The 19110-nt window shown below is 35.8% G+C and overlaps 1 protein-coding gene across 3 annotated transcripts in view; it reads left to right on the top strand.

Moving 5' to 3' along the window:
* Positions 1–19110, top strand: part of PDCL2 (phosducin like 2) — a 38676-nt gene that overhangs the window by 5710 nt on the left and 13856 nt on the right. For all 3 annotated transcript variants that reach the window (XM_032334349.1, XM_032334350.1, XM_032334351.1), the window contains exons 2-3: positions 10998–11118; positions 11674–11764. In XM_032334349.1, coding sequence (XP_032190240.1) covers positions 10998–11118; positions 11674–11764 — 212 coding nt within the window. The remainder of the gene's footprint in view (positions 1–10997; positions 11119–11673; positions 11765–19110) is intronic.

Genomic DNA, 19110 nt, shown 5'->3' with positions numbered 1-19110 from the left:
TTTTGTATCAACGTGGACAGGACTGGAAGAGTTATGCTGAGTGAAATAAGTCAGTCAGAGTCAATTTTCATATGGTTTTGCTTATTTGTGGAGTATAAGGAATAACTCGGACATGGGGAGCTGGAGAGGAGAAGGAATTGGGGGAAATTAGAAGGGGAGATGAACCATGAGAGACTCTCTACTCTGAAAAACAATCTGAGGGTTTTGGAGGGGAGGGGGATGGGAGGTTGGGTGAGCCTGGTGGTGGGTATTAAGGAGGGCATGTATTGCATGGAGCACTGGGGGTGGTGCATAAACAATGAATTCTGGAACACTGAAAAGAAATTTAAAAAATAAAAATTTTTTAAAAATGGGCAAAGAATTTGAATATATATCTCTTCAAAGAAGACATACAAATGGCCGATAAGCACATAAAAAGCTGCTCAATATCATTAATTGTTAGAGAACTCTAAGTCAGAATCACAGGGGCACCTAACTAGCTTAGTCAGTAGAACCTGTGACTTGATCTTGGGGTTGTGACTTCAAGCTCACATTGGGTGTAGAGTTTATAGTAAAAAAAAAAAAAAAAAAAAAAAAAAGTTTAAAAATAAAAATAAATAGGGGCACCTGGGTGGCATAATAAGCTAAGCATCTGACTGAATCTTCGTTTTGGTTAAGTCATGATCTCAGAGTCATGAGATTAAGCCTCGTATCAAGCTCCATGCTCAGTGCAGAGTCTGCCTGGATTTCTCTCTCTCTTTCTGCCTCCTGCTTGTGTACATGTTCTATCCAAAATAAATAAATCTTTTAAACACATAAAAATAAAATTCCCAATCAGAGGCCACACTTATAGGGTAATAATTATCAAAACAGAAAATGACAAGTGTTGATGAGGATGTGGAGAAATTAAAATCTTGTGGGTTTGCTGGAGGGAATGTAAAATAGTGCAACTGCTGTGGAAAGCATTAGGGTAGTTCCCCAAAAAGTTACATGTAGAATTATCATTTGATCCAGCAATTCCACTCCTAGGTATATAGTCAAAAGATTTGAAAGGGACTCCAACAAACTTGTACATTGATATTGGAAACAACCCAAATGTCCATCAGTGAATGAATGGATAAACAAACTGTGGGGTGTACTTAAAATAGAATATTATTCAGACTTACAAGGGAAGGAGATTCTAATTCATGTTTCCACATGGGTGATCTTTGAAAACATGCCAAAGGAAATACACCAGTCACAAGAGGACAAATACTGTATGATTCCACTCATCTGAGGTAAACTAGGACAGTCAAATTCATAGAGACAGAAAGTAAAATAGTGGTTACAGGGTACAGCTCAGGAATGGGGAGCTATTGTTTAATAGGTACAGAATTTGATTTGGGGATGATGAAATATTCTGGAGATGAATAATGGTGATCATTGTATCACAGGATGAAGGTACTTAATGCCACTAAAGTGTTCCTTTCAAAAATGGTTAAGGTAGTAAATTTCATATTATTTACTTTTGCCATAGTAAAAATTTTTGGTGAAGAACTAAATGAAAAGTCTTGAAATGAAAATGTGCAATAAAAGGAAAAAAAACTATTGGTGGACAGGTTTATCAGGTCATTATGGAAATATGGAAAGATACAAAACTTAATAAATAAGCAAAAATCTGGCATTTCAAGTTGGATTTCAGTTGTAGAGTTGAATTTTCCAGCACTTTTAAAAGATGCCATTCTACAATTTCTAAAAGCCCAGTGAATCCACATAGGATAAATGAAAGAAGTACATGAAGGGAAGGGAAAATTCTTCTCTATCTTCAAAATCTTCCAGCTGGACTAAATTAAATTTACATAAGATATAGTAACAAGAGAAAAAACACAAAGTTTTATTATGTGCACATGGAGACCCAATGATGATATTGAGTTTTTTTTTAAAGACTTTATTTATTTATTTGACAGAGAGATCACAAGTAGACAGGCAGGCAGAGAGAGAGAGGGGGAAGCAGGCTCCTTGCTGAGCAGAGAGTCCGATGTGGGGCTCGATCCCATGACCCGAGCTGAAGGCAGAGACTTTAACCCACTGAGCCACCCAGATGCCCTGATGATACTGAGATTTAAAGAAATGATGGAGGCAGATAGTTTTTATACTTTCTAGATACAGTAAATCTGTGAGGAATTGACAAATCAAAGAAAACTTTTGGGAACTTCAGTTAGTAAGGAATTCTAAACAGAATTTGGGCTATGGTAGTAAATTAGTAAAAAGGAACAAGGGTTATTAATACAGGCTTCTGGGCTCTAAATTTCCCATCTTTGGTGATAAGGATGTCTCTTTACCTCCTGTTGCAGGGAGGGTACTTTTCACATGGAAGATTTATTTCCTGATCTCAGGGGGACAGAAGAGTCTTGAGTGTCCTTGCATAAGTCTGTCTCTTAACTAATTTTAATTTAAAATAACCAGTGTGCCAAAGTGGCCCATCTTGAGGTAGCCTGCCCTTGGGACTTACATACACAACTAAATACATCATGCAACCCCCATAGAACTACGAAGAAAATGTCAGATGCAGGCAAACAAAGAAAAGACAGATTATCTTCAAAAGTGTAAGAGATCGAGAACTGATTTTTCAACAGCGGATCTAAAAAGTAGTGAATAGTGTGTAGGAAGAAAAAAAACTATACTCAGAAAAATTATTTTTTAGGCTTTCAGATTTGTTGGACTCTATTCTATTTTATTGTTTTTTATTGAAGTATAATAAATCTATTGTGTTATATTAGCTTCTGGTGTGCAGTATGATTCAACAGTTCTGTACATTTTTTCAGTGTTCATCAAGATAAGTGTACTCTTAATCCCCTTTTACTATTTCACCCATCCCCTCACCTCCCACCCCTCTGGCAACCACCAGTTTGTTCTCTGTATTTAAGATCTGGATTGTTTTTTGTTTTTTGTTTTTGTCTCTTTTTTCTTTGTCATTTGTTTTGTTTCTTAAATTCCACATATAAATGAAATAATATTGTATTTGTCCCTCTGATTGACTTATTTCACTTAGCAGTATAGCCTCTAGGTCTATCCATGTTCTTGCAAATGGCAAGATCTCATTATATTTTATGGCTGAGCAAAGAAAAATTATTTTTATAAAGAGAGCAAAATAAAAACATGCTGAAGGTATTTGAGAGAATAATGCCCTAGCAAGTCTTGACTAAGGGGAATTCTCAAGGTTGAGAGGGAGAGTGTTTCCACATGGATGGTCTGAAATTCAACAAGGAATGGAAGAAAAAGATGGTAAATAATGTGAGTAAATCTAAGGAAATGTTGGCTAATTATAACAGCAATATTAATGATGATAATGTATTATTAAGAAAAAAAAAGGGAAATAGAATGAGTTACAGAAGGGTAACTTATGGCCCTTCTCCCAAAATCCATGTTGAAATATCCCCAGTGTGATGGCATTTGGAGGTGGAGTCTTTCGAAGGTAATCAGGTCATGAAGGCGGGAATTACTCATGAATGGGATTACTGCCCACAAAAAGAAGAGGCCAGAAAGCTAGCTTGCTGTCTTTCAGCCATGAAAGGCTGCAAGGAGAAGGCAGCCATCTGCAACTCAGAAGAGGGCTTTCACCAGGACCCAACCATGCTAGCACTCTGATCTCTGATTTACAGCCTTTAGAACTGTGAAAAATAAATTTCTGTTGTTTATCAGCCACAGTCAACAGTAAACTTGTTACAGCAGCTTGAACTAAGACAGTAACATGTAAGTTGGAAAAGGGGTACGTGGAGTTGATGTATTATAAACATAAAACAGAAAGGACCAACAGAGAAGCACAAAATAAAATGGTAGATCTAAACCTAGTATATCCATATTTACCTAGAATGTAAATGGACTCTATGCTCTAGTTACAGACTTTTAGACTGGATTAAAAATAAAAACCCCTAACTATATGCTATTTATATGTCTAAAACATGTAGATACAGTTGAACATAAATGGATGGATAAGCCACAAAAGGGAAAAGGAAGTTCTGCTTTTGAGTTATTAGTAACTGTGAGCTTTGAGGAACACTCACTATCCACAAAAAAAAATCCACAACAAATAGAGTCTGCAAAAAAAACTTGTATGTAAACGAAGGGCTGTTGGAGGGGAGGTGGGTGGGGAAATGGGATAACTGGGTGATAATGGGCATTAAGGGCACGTGATGTGATGAGCACTGGGTGTTATATGCAGCTGATGATTAACAACTCTACATCTGAAATTAATGACGTACGGTATGTTGGCTAATTGAATTAAAAAAACAAACAAACCCACAAAACTTGTATGTAGTCTTGCTGCTCTCATAGAGTCTCTGGGAGCTGCTCTACTCCCAAACAGACAAATGAGGGTTGAGCCCTGAGTGGGAAGTAAGACTATGTTGTGGGTGGGAATATCCAGGATTCAGGCTAAGGGGTCACCAGGGTCAGATCAACAGAGGCAGGATTCAGGACTGGAACTACAAAGAGCTGAGAGGTGGAGAAAAACTGAAGATGTGTAGGCAGCAAGGAAGGGTTCCCTGAGGCCTGAAGACCAAAGCAACACATTGAGCTTTGGAACAATCGAGGTTACAGGAGAAACTCTATTATCAAAAGTCCTCTAGGGAGGTATAAGAAGTTTGATGAGTGAGAAACAGTACTCCTGGTTAACAATGAAGCATACCCTCTTTGAAGAAAATTTGCAGTATAGCCAGAAAACACCCACATTTTAAAAGAAATATGATCTCACATTTTAGAAGAAATACTATCCCAAAATAATCACATAAGACTACTACAAATGCTAAACAAAGGCAAGAAATAACAAATTTAGATTCCTAAGGACTGTAATTGCCCAAGACAAAATCCCTGTCATGAAGTGTTCAAAGAACTAGAAAATGAGATTACAAAGATGAGTTTATATAGGAAACTATTAAGAATGAACAAATAGCCCAAGTATCCTTCAATAGTACACACACACACACACACACACACACAGAGGGAGGAATATTATTTAGCCATAAAAAAGAATGAAATCTTGCCATTTGCAATAACACAGATGGCTCTAAAGAGTATAATGCTAAGTGAAATAAGTCCAAGAAAGACAAATACATTATTTCACTCATATGTGGAAGTTAGAAACAAAAAAAACACATCAAAAAACAGACTTTAACTATAGAGAACAAACTGGTAGTTACTGACAGGGAGGTGAATGGGGAGATGGATGAAATCGGTGATGGAAAAAGAGTATACTTATCATGGGGCATCTGGGTGGCTTCGTCAGTTAAGTGTCTGCATTTGGCTCAGGTCATGGGATTGAGCCCCATGTCTGACTCTCTGCCTCTCCCCTGGCTTTTGTTCTCTCTCCCTCTGTCAAATAAATAAAATCTTTAAAAAAATATATACTTATCATGATGAACAGTGTGAGTAATATATAGAATTGCTGAATCACTGTATTATATACCTGAAATTAATGTAGTACTGTATATTAACTGTAGTGAAATTAAAATTTTAAATGAATGAACAGAAAAATGAAATACTTTGATTAAAATACAAAAAAAAAGGAATGAATAGATAAAGGAATGGAAAGGAGCTTGTAGAAATAGAAACTATACTTGTGGGTGCCTGGGTGGCTCAGTGGGTTAAGCCACTGCCTTCGGCTCAGGTCATGATCTCAGGGTCCTGGGATCGAGTCCCACATCGGGCTCTCTGCTCAGCAGGGAGCCTGCTTCCTCCTCTCTCTCTCTGCCTTCCTCTGTGCCTACTTGTGATCTCTCTCTGTCAAATAAATAAATAAAATCTTAAAAAAAAAAAAAAGAAACTATACTTGTTGTAGTAAAAAGATGAATGGACCTCTAATTTTTTGCTGAATACTAAAGTTTCTAAGTTTTGCTATTATGAATACTGCTGTGGTAAATAGGGGAACAGGAATTTTTTTTTTACATCTCTGATTATTTTTTTAATAAAGATTTCTAGAAGTTTAAAAAAAAGAAACTAAGACAAAAGCCCCTGCATGAATAAGCATATTAGTTATCAGTTATGGTGTGATGAAATAGCCCAAACTCTAGCAGCTCAATACAACAAATATTTATTATCTCAAAGTTTCTGGGGGTCAGAAGTTTGTGAGTGGCTTAGCCAGGTGGCTGTGGCTCGAAATACCTAATAAGCATTTATCATTAACACATCAGCTGGGGCTGCAGAATCTGCTTCCAACATGGCTCACTCACATGACTGCTTTCAGGAGGCCTCAGCTTCCCACCATTTAAGCTTTTCAATAGGGCTGTTTAATGGAATGAATTGTGTCTTCCCAAAATTCATATGTTGAGACCCTAACCCCAAATGTGACTATATTTGGAAATAGCATGTTTAACAAGGTAGTTAAGGTTAAATGGAGTCATAAAGTTTGGTTTCTAATCCAAAAGGACTGGTGTCCTTCTAAGATGAGTAAGGGACATGAGAACATTCTCTCCACGCCAGCTCCCCAGTCTTTCTCTGTGCACAGAGGAAAGTTCATGTGTTAATACAGCAAGAAGGTGGCCACCTGCAAGCCAGGTGTCTCACTAGAAACTAACCCTGCCTGGTACCTTATCTGGGACTTGCAGTCTCCAGAACTATGAGAAAATAAAATTCTATTTAAGCCACCCAGTCTTATATTCTGCTGTAGCAGCACAAGCAGACAGACTAACATGGGCTGCTTGAGCATCTTTACAGCATGGCAGCTGGTTTTCCCCAGAGCAAGAGATGAAAGAGATTGAGAGAAAAAACTGGCAGCAATGCCTATTCTGACTTAGTCTCAGAAATCAAGAGGTATCACTTCCATCATGTTTTCAGTTTATTAGAATTGAGACACTGGGTCCAGCCTACTCAATGGGAGTGGGATGAAACTTCACTTCTCCAAAAAGGAGTGTGAATTTATGGATTACTTTTTTTATTTTAAAATTTTTAAAAAAATTTTTTAAATTTATTTGACAGAGATCACAAGTAGGCAGAGAAGCAGGCAGAGAGAGAGAGGAGGGAGTAGGCTCCCCGCCATGTGGAGAGCCCGATGTGAGGCTCAATCCCAAGGACCCTGGGATCATGACCCGAGCTGAAGGCAGAGGCTTCAACCCACTGAGCCATCCAGGCACCCTGAATTTGTGGATTATTTAAAAACCTTCATAATAGGTTAAAAAAGATTAGATATTGTTGAGTACCTGAAGGCCATTCTACAATCATTGTCACAGGGAGATAGAAAATGATTGAGTTGTTGGAGGGTAAAGTACTGGGCTACTAAAGTGGTGGGAGAATTGTGGGGAAGTCTCAGAAAGGAAAGTAATGTAGAAAGGATCCTTAAATTCTATGTATAAAATCTATCCAAGTCTTGGTCAGTTAAACTCCGTATGTATGTAGGATGCTCTGAGGAGCCTGTAAAAAGTCACCACTGGAAGGTGAAAGAACCGAACAGATCTGAGGTTCCAGCTGCTGACCATTTCAGTTGAAATAGTTTGGTGTTTGAGCCCAGCCAAGTTAATTGCCCGAAAGTATAAAAATCAGCACATTTACGAGGAACAACACAACAGAATCATGAATCTCGGTCATCCTCAATGTCTAGTATACAAAATCATTAGACAAGCAAAAAGAAAAGATGAAAATATGATCTATATTAAAAAGTGGAGCAATCAATAGAAACATCCTAAGATTATCCAGATATTGAGGTTAACAAAGAATTTAAAACAGCTATTGTAAATATCTTTAAGGAATTAAAGGAAAATGAATTAACAGATGGAGAAGCTTAGCAGAGAAATAGAGTAATAAAATACTGAAGTAGAAGTTTTAGAACTGAGAAGATTAACAAGTGTAATAAAAAATTCATTGAACAGGCTTCACAGCAAACCAGAGTCAGCAGAAGAGTAGGTGACCTTGAAGATGCATCAGTAGAAAGTGTCCATTTGAAGAATAGAAAAAAATACTCAAGCAAAGTGAATAGAAATTTAATGAACGGAGGAGACATTATTAAATGGGTTAACATACATGACCTGGAATCCTAGAAAGTGAAGAAAGACAGAGGGCTAAAAAATTAGAAAGAAATAATACAAAAAAATTGTTTAAATTTTAAGAGAATACAAACTTAAAGAGGATTACTATTAGAAATAAAGAGGAAGATTTCATAATGATAGGAGAAATTCATCTAGAAGATATTACAAATATAGCTGTGTATTTGCCTAATAATTAGGCTTCTAAAATATAAAGCAAATCCACAGTCATAATTTGAGATTTTAACACCTCTCCTCTTAGTAATTGATAGAACAACTAAGTATAAAAATTGATAATGAAATAGAAAATTTGAACAAATCTGTCAACCATCTTTTGATTTTTAGAGAAATATACCCATCGGCGGCAGAATACACACTTTTTTCAAGCATTCACAAAAATACATCATATACTGGGTTATAAAACAAGTCAATACATTTCAAAAAAACCAAAATCTTAACAAAGTATGTTCTCTAACCAAAGAGAATTAAATTATAGATTATTAATAAGCTATCTAGGAAAGTTCAAATCATTTGAAAATTAAGTAGTATCCTTCCAAATAATTAAAATGTCAGTAAAAAATTACAAAAGAGAAATATTTTTAATTGAATGATAAAGTTACAATATACCAAGATTTGTAAGGTGTAGCTAAAGAATTTGTAAAAGGGAAATATATAGCTATAAATGTTTATATTAGAAAAGAAATGTTCATAGTCAGTGATCTAAGCTTCCACCTTAAAGTAGAAAAAAAAAAAGATGAGCAACATACAATAGAGAGGACCCTCGGGTAAAATGTTCGTATCACCTGTCAAGAGTTCCCCTTTTATGTTGCTACTATTGTATTTTTGTGCCTTCTCACTTTTTGTTTTTTGATCAGTCTTGGTTAAGTGTTTATCAATTTCTTTACTCTTCTCTAAGAATCAGTATTTCTCATTGTTAATACTATTCTATATTCACTTTATTTTTTTTAAAGATTTTATTTATTTATTTGACAGAGAGAGATCACAAGTAGGCAGAGAGACAGGCAGAGAGAGAGGAAGGGAAGCAGGCCCCCCGCCGAGCAGGGAGCCCGATGCGGGACTCGATCCCAGGACCCTGAGATCATGACCTGAGCCGAAGGCAGCGGCTTAACCCACTGAGCCACCCAGGCGCCCACTATTCTATATTCACTTTAAATTGCATCATTTTCTACTTTCAGTCTTTTTAATCTTCATTTTGATTTTTTTTTTGCCATTTATCTTGATTTTCTGAAAATTTCCAGCTTCCTTGGTTGACTTCTTAATATTTAAACCTTTTTTGTTTTATATAAATATCAAATTATGGGTGTGAAATTTCTTTTATGAACTGCTTTAGTTGCATATGTAGTTGCATTATTGTTACCATTCAATTCCTAATGCTTTTTAATTGCCATTGGGATTTTTTTCTCTGACCTATGAGTTATTTAGAAAGTGTTTTCTTAAATTCCAAATATGTGATGATCTCCTAGTTATCATTTTCTTAATGATTTCTGTCTCTGGTCACTGTGCTCAAATCTGTGAACCTTTATTCAATTTCTCAGCATCTTGGTCTCTTGCAGAACTGGTAGTGGATCCAAGGGGAATAGCCCCAAACATAGAATTCCTCTCTGGGTCTCTTTCTCATCTAAGATCTTCTCCTGAAAATTCTCTTCACTGCCTTGTTGATTCTTGCATTTTACTAGATGTTCTCAGCAAAAGGTTTGATTCAAATTATGTAGTCTGTCATTACTAAGTGCAGAACGTCTACTCGTACTGATTTTTTACTGTGAGACATATAGAAAGAAAAGGGATTGGAAGATCTCATGGATAGAGAGAACAGTAAAAGACAAATAGTGGCTAGAAAAACAAAACTTTGACTAAAGAATAGAATGAAGAGGAGAAATAAGTTGATGCTTATATTTGTAATTGTTGCATGACAAAGCACCGCAGACTTGGTGGCTGGGCTCAGCCAAAGCTGGGGGTCTCATTTAAAGGTACAACAGAGAAAGGATCCACTTCTAAGTTCGCATACATAATATTTGGCAGAATTTAGTTCTTTTGGGGCTATTTGACTAAGGACCTCTATTTCTAGCATTGTGGGTTATGCATAGTCACATAGTTCTCTCCATAGAGCACCTCACAGTATGGCAACTTGCTTTATCAAAGCCAGCCAGTGAGAAGAGTGCTAGCAAGATGGAGTTATAATGTTATGGAGTACAAGCACAGAAATAACATCTCTTCATCTTTGCCATGTTTTTTTGGTGAGAATTATGTCACAGTTCCCGCCCATAATCAAGGAGAGGGGGCTGTGGAAGGATTTGAATACCAGAATGTGGAGATCATTCAGGGTCATCAAATACTTTGCCACAGTATTCCTTCCTGTATAAAAAGTTCTCTCTTCTTCTGGAAATACCAAAGAAAATGGGCAGCAGACCAGAAAGAAAAGAGTTAATATACTACAACTTCTGGAAAAGAAGCAAATTAAATATCAAAGTCTAATTTACAAGGAAAACAAGGTTAACTTTTAAGAAAAAAACTGTAATTAGAATTTAAAATATGGAAAAATTCCTAGCCTCTTCTAATGTTTAGCCTGGGAGTGAGAGTCCCTTGAAGCTATATAGTTGAAAAGAGAAGCGTGTTCACCTGGAGGTCTTAAAGGCCTATATAGAAAAACAAAACAGTATTTGTGCATGGTGTGAATTCGTTTGCCTTCTGTTATCATCAGAGAATTTTCCATGATTTATGAGTTTACTTCATTAATATTTGATATATGTGTTCCAAATTGATTTTTTATTAAGCATCTCAGGATAATTTTGAGGGTAGAGGATGTATCCTATTTATTGAAGTATGTAGTACTGCTAGTGCTGGGAAGTGAGGATAAAGTAGGTCACTTTGTTCTAGTTTTTGAAACTAATTGTCTACTTATCATAGAGCTCCTGAACAATTGCATTGTTGAAAATGCCATATATCAATTTCACATACACATATTAAAATGTACAACTATGTTAATAGATTTTCTATTTTTTTTAATAGGATCCAAATGAAGATACAGAATGGAATGAAATTTTAAGAGATTTTGGCATTCTTCCTCCAAAAGAAGAGCCAAAAGATGAAATTGAAGAAATGGTTTTACGTTTACAGAAAGAAGCAATGGGTACAGTTATGCATTTAGTGGGCTGGATAGAGATAATGATAGTGAAAGTGTATTTTATAAACTTAGAGGGAGAAAGAACATTAGAAATCCCACCCATACTTTTAAAATTAGGGGGCTGACACATAAAATTTTTAATTGATCTGTCAAATGTCATAAGCTAGTTAGTAACAGAGCTGTAATGTCCTGGAATCTAACCTATTGAGACTTTTCTCTGCCATATTCCTTCACCTTGTGATTATCTTCTATTTTGATCATGTGTGTAGTGTGTTTCATTTGTCAAGATTTTCAAGTACTTGGGAAATCTAAATTTATGGTGTCTAATTGATGTTCACATCTACTTTAATGTAGTTTGGTAGTTCTGTGAATTTGGAGGGAAATTCATACTTTAAACAAAGCTGAAGCAGTCAGCTGGAAAGTAGATTTATATATTGGAGAACCTGCAACATTAAAGATATTCTTTATCTCCATTTATCTATACATTGTATTTTCTAGCCATGTGACTATAAAGTAAAAACTTCTTTTTAAATAATTCAGTTATCTATAATTTATTTTTAGTTAAACCATATGAAAAGATGACTCTTGCACAGTTAAAGGAAGCTGAAGATGAATTTGATGAAGAAGATATGAGAGCTATTGAAATATATAGGTACAGTGATTTATTTGGGCAACTTAGTTTTTGAATGGAAAAGTATAAGAAAAACAAAAAAAATCTGATTTTTCCTATGGAATAGATTTTTTAAAAGAACAAAACGAGTTTTTAAGAACATTTTAGTTTTTTTTTCTTTTTAAGATTTATTCATTTATTTGAGAGAAAGAGAGAGGACGAGCAGGAGGGTCAGAGAAAGAAGGAGAAGCTGACTCTTCACTGACCAAGGGAGTCTGATTTTTGGGGGAAGTCTTGATCCAAAGACCCCAGGATCATGACCCGAGCTGAAGGCAGATGCTTAACTGACTGAGCCACGCAGCTGCCCCAGGAACATTTTAGTTTTTTGTCCCTTTTTTTTTTTTTTTTTTAAAGTAAGCCTTACACCCAACATGAGGCTTGAACTCACAACCCCAAGATCGAAAGTCACATGTTCTACCAACTGAACTGGTCAGGTGTCCTTTTAAGAACATTTTAAAATCAACTCACTATATAGAAGATGGGAATCTTTTTCTTGATATTTTTGCCGTTGCTTAAGTAAAAAAAAAAAAAAAAACTATCCAATGATATACAGTGGAACTTCATCAAGTTACATTTAAGTAAAGTGGAAAATATAAGTGGAAAATAAGTAAAGTGAAAAATAAAAGACCAATAGGAGCCACAGTTTTCCATCTAAGATAATGTCTATCATATAATAATGAAATGCCAGTCATAAATAAATTCTTTCAGAAATTAGAACAGATATATATTTTTTTCAACTTATCCTGAATGTCACAGAAAAATACCTCTTATGAATATAGGCACAAAATTTTTAAACAAAATATTAGCTAATTAGATCTAGCAATTAAAAAAGAACAATGCATCCTGATCAAGTGGGATTAGCCCCAAGAATGCTTTGTTTTAGGGGTGCCTGGGTGCCTCAGTTGTTAAGTGTCTGCCTTTGGCACAGGTCATGATCCCAGGGTCCTGGGATCAAGCAGGGCATTGAGAACCCTGCTCAGCAGGGAGTCTGCTTTTCCCTCTCCCAATCCCCCTGCTTGTGTTCTCTTTCTCACTCTTTCTGTCAAATGAATAAATAAAATCTTAAAAAAAAAAAAAGAAGAATGGTTTGTTTTCACATGAAAATGAAAAACAACAACAACAACCCCAACAACAGTGAATTGGTTTAGAAGGAGGAATAGTCTGGTAGCAATGAGTGTACCTAGCTCTTTGCTCTTGTTTTATAAATTCTGTTCTTTAATAACAGGAATCTTTGTTCCTGGGAGAACACTGTGTGAGTTGAATAATTAAAATATGAGTCTGGAGCATCTTGTGGTGCCAGAAAGTAAAGAAATGCTAAAGAAAACAAGCGTTTTAAAGGTATAGGAGCCAAACTAAAGATCAGAAAATGGCCATAGTTGGAACAACTTGAACAACAAAATAAATACTTATAATACTGAATGACAAAATAAATATCCAGAATTCCCTAGTGACATAAATAACTTGATATGTGAAAAAATTCAGAGAAAGTAACACCTCTTTTTCACTGAAAATTCCAGTATAGTGTTAGATTAGTGTTAGATGGAATGAGGAAAATAGAAAAATCATCGTCAAGGGCACCTGGGTGGCTTAGTTGGTTGAGTGTCTGCCTTTGGCTTAGGGCATGATCTCAGGGTCCGGGATTGAGTCCCCCACATCAGGCTCCCTGCTCAGTGGGGAGTCTGTTTCTCACTCTCTCTCATTTTCTGCCCCTTCCCTCCCCTGCTCGTGTTCTCGCTCTGGCTCCCACTCTCAAAATCTTAAAAAAACAAACAAACCAACCCATTAGAATACCAGAGTAATAATTCCCCATGGGCCAGGCCTGCTGACAGATGCTGAAATAAGTGGGGAAAGTTTAAATAGAAGGATACTTTCATAATCTCAAAGTTTCTCCCCTAAAATATTTAGTAATTATAAGGGAGGAAGTAGTAAGTCTACAGTGTAGAGTGTTGGCAGAGCCCATTTTATGGAAGTGACCAAGGTTAACATCACCAATAATATATATTGACATCAGGTAACTCCAGATATGACACACTGAGGAGGACACATTACCTATGTAGTGTCCTTGTCAATAATTCATAATCTCTGTCAAATTATAAAAATATATGAGAGAAACCCAAATTTGAGAGACTTTCAAAAAAACAACTGACTAAGCTGACATCAGGAAAGAAGGCAGAGTAGAAAGCTGCAGGAAGACATATGTCTACCTACATAGCTATTGTACTGCAGAAACGATCTCAAGCTACAGCTTTGGAACTCTGGAGTCTGTTCGAATACTTGCAGCTTCCAAGATTAAGTTTAGCTGGTAAGTTGTAGTTAGTATTGGTTGATTTCAGTCCTCAGTGGGGTATCAGCTACCCATCCCTCATTCCACCCCCACGGTAGATTAGTGTTTGGACAGCAGCCTGTGTTTCTGGCACAGCTTGCTGGAGCCAGAGTGGACAATAAAGACTCTGCCCTCAATATCATTTGATGTTCTGATTATGAATTGTTGCTTTGGAATGTGGAGGTATAGGCACAAAGAGTGGTTGCCATGGTATCAAGTTTTACTGGCTCAGGTAGCTTCCAGAGGATTTAAAGGGGCCATATCTATTCACTTGTTTGTTTATTTGTTTGTTTTGGGGCATTCAAGAACTACTCTATAAATGAGGGAATTTAGAAAGGCTTGGGGAAGATGAAAGCTCAGAAAAGACCAGAGATGACCTTAGTGCTTTTACATCAGGCTGATCCCTGGCACAGAGACACCATACAATAAGAAATCATAGGAGGCAGGGATCTGATTTCTAGAGTTACCACATTATAAGAATCCAGTGTCCTTTTCAACAACAACAACAAAAAATCACAAGACACACAAAGAAACAGAAAATTATGGCCCATTCAAGGAAGAAAATAAATTGATACAATGTATACCCGAAGAAGCCCAGATGTCAGACTTATTAGGCAAAGACGTTAAACCAACTAAGTTAAAGTTGCTTAAAGAGCTAAAGGAAGACATGGACAAAGATAGGAAAGGGTCATATGAATAAAGTGAGAATAGCAATAAAGAGACAGAAATTATAAAACAGAATGAAAAAATATATTCTGAAAATAAAAAGTACAATAAAAATTGAAGTGAGATATATATAAGGACTTCAAAAGCAGATTTGAACAAGCTGAAGAAAAAATCAGCAAATTTGAAGATAAGACAATTGAAATTATTGAGTCTGAGCAAGAGAAGGTAAAAGAATGAAGAAAAGTGAACAGAGCCTACTGTTCACTAATTGGCCTTACGATACACTGAGTGAGCCAATTTATAAGTGTGAGAATCTCAGCAGAAGAGAAAGGGCTAGAGAGCATATTTGAAGAAATAATGTCTGAAAGCTTCCCAAATTTGAGAAGAGACATAAGTCTGTTAAACCAAGATGCTCAATGAATTTTAGGTAGAAGAAACTCAAAGAGACCTACAAACAGATACGTCATAATCAGCTATGAAAAAATAAAAAGAGAAACTTGAAATCAGTGAGAGAGAAGCGACTTGTCACATATGAGAAACCGTTAATAAAACTGTCAGTGTCCCTGGAGCTAATAATAGGTTATATGTGTATAGAAAAATTAAAAAATTATAAAAATAAAAACAAAAAACTGTCAGTGTCTCATCAGAAATCTTGGAGGCCAGAAGTCAGCCAGTTGCTATATTGTAAGTGCTGCAAAACAACACCACATACAACTGTCAACTGAGAATTCTTCATTTGGCAAAACTATGCTATAAGAATGAAGGAGAGGGGGTGCCTTGGTGGGTCAGTGGGTAAAGGCCTCTGCCTTCGGCTCAGGTCATGACCCCAGGGTCCTCGGATTGAGCCCGCATCGGGCTCTCTGCTCAGCAGGGAGCCTGCTTCCTCCTCTCTCTCTGCCTGCTTCTCTGTCTGCTTGTGACCTCTGTCTGTCAAATAAATAAATAAAATCTTTAAAAAAAAAAAAAGAGTGAAGGAGAAATGAAGAGATTCCTAGATAAAAGCTTAGTGAGTTTGTTACTCTTAGAATTGCCCTAAAGAATTAGCTAAAGGAGTCCTGCAGGCTGAAATTAAAGGGCATTAGACAGTAACTCAAAGCCTTCTGAAGAAGTAAGTAGCATAGGTAAAGGTAACTACACAAGTAAATATAAAAGAATTACTCAACTTTGGTTCTTAACTCTATTTTTACCTGTATGATTTAAAAGGTAAATATATAAAACAACAGCTGTAAGTTGATGTTAATGGACAGACAGTATATAACAATGTAGGTTGTAACAATAATAGTATAAAAGGGGAAGGATGAAGTATATACCAGCAGAGTGTTTGTGTGATACTGAAATTAAGTTGGTATTATTCACAGTAGGTTGTTATATTAATTTTAATCTTTAAGGTAACCACAAAGAAAAAACTAAAAGAATAAAGAACAGAAAAGAAGCAAATTAAAATGGCACATTATAAAAATCAACTAAATACAAAAAGAAACAGTGAAGGGAGAATTAAGGGGGAAAGTCACATAAAGGAACACAAAAAAGAGTTAAATGGCAGAAGTTAGTCTGAAAGAGGGATCTTCATGGGTGGGGGCAGCCTAATTCCTTACCTGGTTGTTTTGCTTGTAGCTGTGTCATACTGCTGGCAGTATGTTTTTCAAGATGTATATCTTTTGCCATGGGTGCCTCAGCAATCAAGAGCTTAATGTCAGGCACTTATATGAAAATTAAAAAGTGTCACGTCAGGCACTTAACATTGCATAGTTTAAGTGTATTTTAAATTAGTCCAGCTGATCTCCAATTAAGAGCAGAAGTTGGCAAAATGAATACAAAGAAACATAATCCATGTTCTGAAAACCAAAGATATCTTGAGAAAGAACAAAGTTGGAGGACTCAAACTTCCTGATTTTAAAACTTACTACAAAGTGACAGTAATCTAAATAACATAGCAATGACCTAAGGCTAGACATATGGACCAACAAAATAGAATAGGAAACCTAGAAAGAAACCTCCCTATATACAGTCAAATTATTTTCAACAAGGTGCCAAGACCATTGGATCTTTTCAACAAATGGTGCTGAGAAAACTGGATTTCCACATGTAGAAGAGCAAAATTGGACTCCTACGGTGTATCATAAACAAAAAATAAAGTGGATCAAAGACCTAAAAGACCTAAATATAAGAATTGCATTTAAAAGATTCTAAATGTAAGAATTAAAACTATAAAATTCTTTGAAGAAAACATGGAAGGGGAGTAGTGTCCATGACATTGGATTTGGCAATGATTTCTTGGAAATGACACCAAAAGCATAGGCAACAAAAGAAAAAATAGATAAACTGGACTTTATCAAATTTTAAAACTTCTGTGCAAAGGACACTGTCAAGAGAGTGAAAAGATAACCCACAAAATGGGAGAAAGTATTTGCAAATTATATATAGGATATGGGATTACTAACCAGAATATATAAAGAATTCCTAGAACTCAACAACAAAAGAAAATAACCCAATTTAAAAATATGCAAAGGACTCGAATAGACATTTCTCCAAAGCAGAAATACAAATGGAAAATAAGTATATGAAAAGATGATCAACTTAATTAGTCATTAGGGAAATGCATATCAAAACCATGAGATTCCACTTCATTCTCACTAGGGTGCTTATAAAGAATACAATAAGAGTTGGTGAGCATGTGGAGAAACTGGAACCCTCAGAAATTGCTGGTGGGAATATAAAATGGTGCACTGCTTTGAAAAACAGTCTGGAATTTCTTCAAATGTTAAACATGGAATTATCATATAATCCAGAAATTACTCTAAGGTAGATATATATACAAAACATGTACATGTACATGAATGTTCACAGCAGCATTATTTGTAATAGTCAAAAAAAAAAAAACAAAACAAAGAATGTGAATGTCCATCAACTAACTGGGTAGTAGATAAAGTGTGGTGTACCTGTACAATGGAATTTTATTTAGCCAGGCAAAGGATTTTGATGCTGACACATGGTACAGGACTGAACCTTGAGAATACTATGTTAAGTGAAAGTAACCAGTGACAGAAGGCCACATTTTTATATGATTCCATTTATGCAAAATGTCCCAGGATTGGAAAATCTATAGAGACAGAAAGTAGATTATCAATTACTAAGGCCTATGATGGGGGAATAGGGAATAACTACAGATTAGATTTTGGGGGTTAGTAAAAATATTCTAGAATCAGATAGTGGTGATGGATGCACAACTTTCTGAATCTTTTAAAAATCAATGAATTGGGGGTGCCAGGGTGGCTCAGTCCATTGTGTGTCTGACTCTTGACTTTGGCTCAGATCATAGTCTTAGGGTCGTGAGTTGGAGCCCCATCTCGGGGTCTGCTCTGTGTTCAGCAGGGAATCTGCTTCTCCATCACCCTCTCCCTCTGCCCCCTTCCCCAGCTCCCATTTTCTCTCTCTCTTTCTCTCTTTAAAATCAATCGATCAAAAATTTATAAAAAGTAACTGACCTAAACTCTAAATAGTTGAATTTTATTGCTAGGAAGAAGGATGGATGGAAAGGAATCTGTAGATTAAATGAGACTTAAGAGATATAACAACCACTTTCATAAATCTAATTTGGATCCACATTTGAATAAACAAACTTTTAAAAATGGTTACAGTACTCAGTACCACTGAACACTTGGAAATGGTTAAATGGTAAATTTTATGGCTATTTTATGTATTTTAGAATAGGATTATTTGAATAATATCTGAATATATTAAGGAATTAATTGTTTTAGGTATGATTGTGCCATGTGAATTAAATTTTTTAAAGTATCCTCATCTTTTGGAGATATGTAATGAAATATTTTCAGATGAAATTACATGATATCTTACATTTGTTTCAGAATAGTTCTTGAGATGGGAAGTTAATGGGGGTGGAGATGCAAGAGGATAGACCATGCATACATCTGGGATCTCTTTACCTTTGTGTAAAGTAGTGGACACTTAGTAGTGTCTATGTTATAAAGCTTAAAAGTGCTCATTCCTGAGGCCAGCATCAAGAGGTAATATTCAGTAAATTTGGATTGGATCTTAGGAATATGCCCATCTGCTGTGCCTAAGTGATTATCATATAGGATGTCCACATGTCTTAACTTGAAAAGCATTGCTTTAGACCAGGCTCACTTGTAAAACATAGGTGCTAAAACCTTAAATACCATATTGGCAAATAAAACAGTATATTAAAATAGTCACCTAGAGTGAATAATTAGTTTATTCAAGGAATGCAAAGATTGTTCAAGGATAGCAATTGTACTGATATAATCATTTGTGTCAGCAGCATTTATTGAGATGATTAATGCTGTTGTAACAGACAACT

This window comes from Mustela erminea, chromosome 2 (genome assembly GCF_009829155.1).
Source record: "Mustela erminea isolate mMusErm1 chromosome 2, mMusErm1.Pri, whole genome shotgun sequence".
NCBI classification, from domain to species: domain Eukaryota; kingdom Metazoa; phylum Chordata; class Mammalia; order Carnivora; family Mustelidae; genus Mustela; species Mustela erminea.
The sequence above is the reverse complement of the archived record's forward strand: the minus strand, read 5'-3'. Positions and strand labels throughout refer to the sequence as shown.